The sequence below is a fragment of the Fukomys damarensis genome, unplaced genomic scaffold (genome assembly GCF_012274545.1).
Source record: "Fukomys damarensis isolate Sample0158 unplaced genomic scaffold, DMR_v1.0_HiC HiC_scaffold_12, whole genome shotgun sequence".
Lineage (NCBI taxonomy): Eukaryota > Metazoa > Chordata > Mammalia > Rodentia > Bathyergidae > Fukomys > Fukomys damarensis.
This window is the reverse complement of record NW_022900924.1, coordinates 16182585-16188508: the sequence shown is the minus strand read 5'-3', so window position 1 is coordinate 16188508 and position 5924 is coordinate 16182585. Positions and strand designations below refer to the sequence as shown.

Below are 5924 nucleotides of genomic sequence, written 5' to 3'. Positions count from 1 at the left end.
ATGAGAGCCATGTCAGCGATGGCCTCAGTGACAGACACTGTCTCCTTCCCGTCTTCTCTACAGAAAGCCCATGTGTTTTTGTGTGTTGCTAGGAGACTGCTTCAGACTTGGGCTCCTCTGATGGAGGCCCTGAAGCTGGGGCTAACGCCAGGACATCCGAGTGTCAGGTTGGTGACCATGTTGCTCTTGGGGATAGTTCTTCTCCCAAGCATCCACGGTCACCTGGGCCCAGGACATTACTCTTCCTATGAAATAGTGATCCCCAAGAGTCTGACAGTCAAGGGAACTGAAGACCCAGCGGAAAAGACATCTTACACGCTACTTATGCAAGGCCGGAAGCAGCGGGTTCACCTGAAGGTGAGGAGAGACTATTTTGTGCATGACTTTCCAGTCTACAGTTACCACAACGGCATCCTGGGACAAGAAATTCCTTCCATCTCACATGACTGTCACTATGAAGGCTACATAGAAGGAGTGCCGGGTTCTTTTGTTTCTGTCAACACCTGTTCAGGTCTCAGGGGCATCCTGATTAAGGAGCAAACATCCTACGTCATCGAGCCCATACTCTCTTCCAAACGGTTTGAACATGCGTTATACAGCGTGGCACAGCAAGCTCCAGTCTCCTGCAGCATCTCTCCCAGAGACAGCCAAGCGGTATCCACCAGCCAGCAGCAAGAGAGCAGGAAGCCTCACGATCTACAGGCACTGTCCTACTTGTGGTCACGCACCAAGTACGTGGAGATGTTTGTTGTGGTCAACAACCAGCGGTTCCAGATGTGGGGCAGCGACGTCAACGAGACAGTGCAGAGAGTAGTGGACGTCGTTGCTCTGGCCAACGTCTTTACTCGAGGAATAAACACAGAGGTGGTGCTGGCTGGGATGGAGATTTGGACCGAGGGGGACCTGACAGAGGTCCCAGGGGACCTGCAAGTTACACTCAGGAATTTCAATAGCTGGAGACAAGGGGAGCTCCTCCCTCGTGTGAGGCACGATGTTGCCCACATGATCGTTGGGCATCATCCTGGAGGGACCTGGGGCCAGGCATTTCTCAGTGGAGCCTGTACAAGTGGTTTTGCGGCGGCTGTCGAAGCTTTCCATCATGAAGATGCCCTCCTGTTTGCAGCGCTCATGGTCCACCAGCTGGGGCACAACCTGGGTATTCAGCACGACCACTCCGCCTGCGTTTGTAAAGGTAGGCACTTTTGCCTCATGCATGAAACTGTCACTAAAGAAAGTGGCTTCAGCAACTGCAGCTCTGACTACTTGTACCGCTTCCTTCATGAACACAAAGGGGCCTGCCTATTTAACAAGCCACGGTGCAAAAGCCGCGGGCGCAGGGACGCCAATTGTGGAAATGGTGAGGTGGAGGCCCCGGAGGAGTGTGACTGTGGTTCTGCTTGTGACGGTGACCCATGCTGTGAACCAACGTGTAAACTGAAGGAGAATGCACAGTGTAGTCGTGGACTCTGTTGTGATAAGTGCAGTTTCAAAAAGGAGGGGGTGGTATGTCGTTTTGCTCACCGTGAGTGTGACCTCTCAGAATACTGCGATGGGAATTCTGCAGAATGTCCTGAAGACAGTTACAAACAAGATGGCACGTTGTGTGATAGAATTTACTATTGCTTTGAGGGTCAGTGTAGGTACCCTGACTTGCAGTGTCTGAATCTATATGGGTACCCTGCAAGGTCTGCCCCAGAGGCCTGTTACTTGTCAATGAACAGCAAAGCACACCAGTTTGGAAACTGTGGCCATCCCACTGAGAATGCAGCATATATTAATTGTACCGGTGATGATATATTTTGTGGAAAACTTATATGTACAGATGTTCAAGCCCTGCCACGGAGGATGTCGCATTATACGCTGATCCAGGTTGCCCATGGAGATGACTGGTGCTGGAGCATGGATGCCTATAACACTACCGATGATGATGTGGAACATGGCAGTTACTGTGCCCCAAACAAAATTTGCGATGGTTACGTCTGCACCGAATATTCTGTGCTCCACCATGACTGCGATTCAGAGTTACTGTGTCATGGGAATGGAGTGTGCAACAATTTAAGACACTGCCATTGTAACGATGGATTTGCACCCCCTGACTGTAGATATCCAGGATATGGGGGTAGTGTGGACAGTGGTCCTGTGCCTAAGCCACTTAATAGAATTCTAATTGAAGATGACATTAGAAAACATACTGTTAGCAATGAAGATGCCAACAGAGGTAGTGAGAATGATAAAAACCAAAGTATTGGTAAGATGGTATACATTTTTCCCCTCTTTCTCTTAATGTTATTTTTGGTTCTAATTATTGCTGCCATTGTTAGGACGAGAAAGGAGCTCTCACTGTGCTCAGAAGGTGACTTAGAAGAAAACCCCGAAGTGATTGTACCAGAACAGATTGTACACGAAGGGCAAGGACCAGAAGATTCCCCGACTGAAGAAGCTAACACATAATGCACAGAGCAAAAGAAGCTCCATACAGGAAAGACGAAGTGGATACCAATGCCGCAGAGCCTAATATCAGGACACTATTATTTGCAGAAATGTACTAATAATATGGGATGGGTTGAGATATTTTCTTGTCTTTTAGAAGTTGATTAAATATACCTTTGTAAAATTATATTTAAAATAATATTTTATAATTTTTTCCATTTTCACATTTCATAAAACAATTTTTTTTTTTTTTAATACCGGGGATTGAACTTGGGTCCTTGCACTTGCAAGGCAGGCCACCGAACCACTGAGCTAAATCCCTGGCCCCATAAAACAATTTTAATTAAACCTTTCTTATAGATGATTCCTATCAATGTCATACCTCAGTAGGGTCAACTTTTGACTTGCTTATTGTAAGGTAACACTGTCTTGCATCTACTGTTTGACATATAATATTATCGTATTATACCTACAATGCAATCTTAGGATTTTTCATCCCAATCAAAACTGTACATTATTGGGTTAGTTGCCTATAGGATGTGCTGTTTCACTTTACCCTGTGAAATACATTCATAAAATGAATGCATTCTAATATAAAAGTACCTAAGTATAAAAAAAAAGTACCTAAGTGCTTATTTTCTGATATGGTATCACTTTAGGCTTTATGAAGGGTGACCAAAATATATAGTGTATGTTTAAACTTTAAACATTTTATTACAAGGGGCCAGAGATGTAGCTCAGTGGCACCACGCCTGCCTGGCAAGCGCTAGGCTCTGATTCCCAGTAACAAAAAAGATTTATAGCACTAAAAGAGACATTGCCATTAGTCCCCCTCAAAATATTCCCCCGGCTTTGAACACATTTATCCTACCATTCTTTTCACTGTGTGGAGCAGTTTGGTAAGCTCTCTTTTGTGTCTTTATGAGGTATTATAAAATATATATTAAATTATGCTGCCCAGTACCATTTAACAATAATACAACTCATAAAACATTACAGTGGTTTGTCATTCACCTTATTCACTAGATCTGGCACTATGCAACTTCTTGCTTTTCCCTAAAGTCAACTATTAGAAGTCATCATTTGAAATCAATTCAGGATATCATAACAGGCACAATAGCACACCTAAAGGCATGAAAAGGAGCTTTAGAACTGCGTCAGAAAGAGGCAAGAACAATGGGGTGTGTTTGAAGTAAGGGGGGTGTTTTGAGGGGAATTAAAGGCAATGAGTCTTTTACTCTAATACATTTTAAACATTCACTGTATTTTTTTATCACATTGCTTATGTAGCCTAATAACATGGTTTTCTTTTGTTTGGGGGCTTGGTTAATTCTTTAGGGCTGATCCAGGGAGGTCTAATCACTCTCTGTGTGCAAGGGAGTAGGCAGCGACTTAGGCAAGGAGTCCCTTGCACAGTGCTGAATTTATGTTTGAAGTATGCATTTTTCCATTTTTATTTTTAATTTATTTTTCATTTCCTTTATTAATTTACTGTATTATTGATGCAATGCTAAAGAAAAGGGCTTTGGAGGGTAGTTATTTCTCTGCAGAGTAAGCACAATGAAAGTATAATTACATCTGTTTTGAACTGTATACTGTTATACAGTTTACATTCATTTCTTAACTTAATTTTCCTAATTGCCCTGTGATAACCCTGTCTTGTACACGAGGAAAGAAACACAAAAAGAGTTTGCTGTCAAGATAGCTAGTAAGTGGTGGAAATTGCACCTCTTACCAGTAATGAGTGAATCTACATTTTCTCCTGCCTGGTGAGCCTTTTTCTTCAGAAAAATGAGGGGAAGACATTTCATAAGTCTTTAGTTGCACAGAATATGGCCTTTTGTCTGTGACTCTACTGAAACAAAAGCCTTAAGCATAGATACTGACCTTTACCACTTATTACTGTGCTGTGTACGTACAGATTAAAGTGCCTCTCCCCCACCGTATCTTTTTGTTTGTTTTTGAGACAGGATCTCACCATATAGATGAGGCTGGCCTTGAATTCAGTAAGTAGCCCAGGCTGGCCTTGAATTCCTGGCAGTCCTCCTGCCTCAGCCTCCTGAGTGCTAGGATTACAGGCATGTACCACTATGACTGGCCCCCCAACTGGATCCTGACAGCATGGAATGGTGGATTAGTATCTTAGTTCTGATGGAATAGCTTGTTGTATGTAGATGCTCAATAAGTATTGCCAAGGGAATTATATAACCAGAGCCATAACTACTCCTCCCATTAAACTATGGGGGTTGCTAATTCCCAGGTACGTCACAATGATTGTTCCAAGGCTCAGGGAATCAGTCCCTGAGGAGATACTGGGTGAATCACTACTTACCTTGTATGAGTAGAAAACAACAAAGAGAGGGCTGGGGATATAGCTCAGTGGTGCATGCCTGCCGGGCAAGCGCAAGGTCCTACATTTAATTCCCAGTACCAGGAGAAAAGAAAAGAAAAGAACAAATGAAGAATAAGACTTAGCTTCTGCTGTACTTTCAAGGTCTAATTTAGTTACTTTTGGGGGGGGGGATATTGGGGATTGAACTCAGGACCTTCAGCTTGTGAGGCAGGCGGCAGCACCACTGAGCTAAATCCCCAATCCTAAATTAGTTACTTCTGGTAGAACAAAACTGAATTTCAATGCAAGTCTTCAGGTATGGATGCATAACTGTACATAAAATAGGCAGAATAACTGTAAGGAATCAAGATGGGTTTTGATAATCCAGATGTTTTTAATGCCCAAAATATCAAAATTCATACAGGGCAACCAGGCTATAAGTTGGGAGTGAGTAGTCCCCTGAGAATTTTGAGAATAAGGTTAAAGCTGGGTAACTTTCTGGAGAGGGGTAAGGGGGTCAGGAAAAAGTGGAGGTAGACAGAAAGGGGATTTAAAAAATGATCAGGGTATGATTTCCACATGTACCAATTCCCCAATGTGAATATAAATATTATGTATCTCAAACATAAACTAATAGCAATTTAAACAGCAACCTGATTAAAAATGAAAAAAAGAGAGGCAACTGGGTAATGGAATGCCTCCCAATCATTGGACACTTCTGAAAAAGATGTTCAGGATTTCTGCTGAGAAGCACTTTCACAGACATCTGAGAAGTTACAGAAGAAGCAATCTTTCTCAGTAGGCATGCTGATACAATAAATGACTATAATAAAAGTTAATAAGCATCAGATTTAAAATCACAAGGATAAAGGAATCACGATTTATGTACGAGATAATTATTCTTGGTTGATTTAATGAAGTTCTTCAAGGAACAAAAGGCAAGTAATTAGAAAACAAGCAATAAATACTATTCAAGGTTTCTCAACATTTAACCAAAAATTTAGAAAATAAGGAGTCTCTATGTATGTGGTGGGAGGGTGGTTCTGGGGCTCAAAGCAAGGAATGTTCGGACCGGGGATTTAGCTCAGCGGTTCGGTGGCCTGCCTTGCAAGTGCAAAGACCCGAGTTCAATACCCAGTACCAAAAAAAAAAAAAAAAAAAA

General features: G+C 42.6%; 1 protein-coding gene across 1 annotated transcript; it reads left to right on the top strand.

Annotated features, from left to right (window-relative positions):
- LOC104848459 (disintegrin and metalloproteinase domain-containing protein 1a) lies at positions 1 to 2443 on the top strand. The gene is made up of 2 exons (XM_010604470.3): positions 1 to 2248; positions 2322 to 2443. Exons 1-2 carry the CDS (start codon positions 1 to 3, stop codon positions 2360 to 2362), a joined length of 2289 nt encoding a protein of 762 aa, XP_010602772.1. The 3' UTR covers positions 2363 to 2443.
- The last annotated feature ends 3481 nt before the right edge of the window (positions 2444 to 5924 follow it).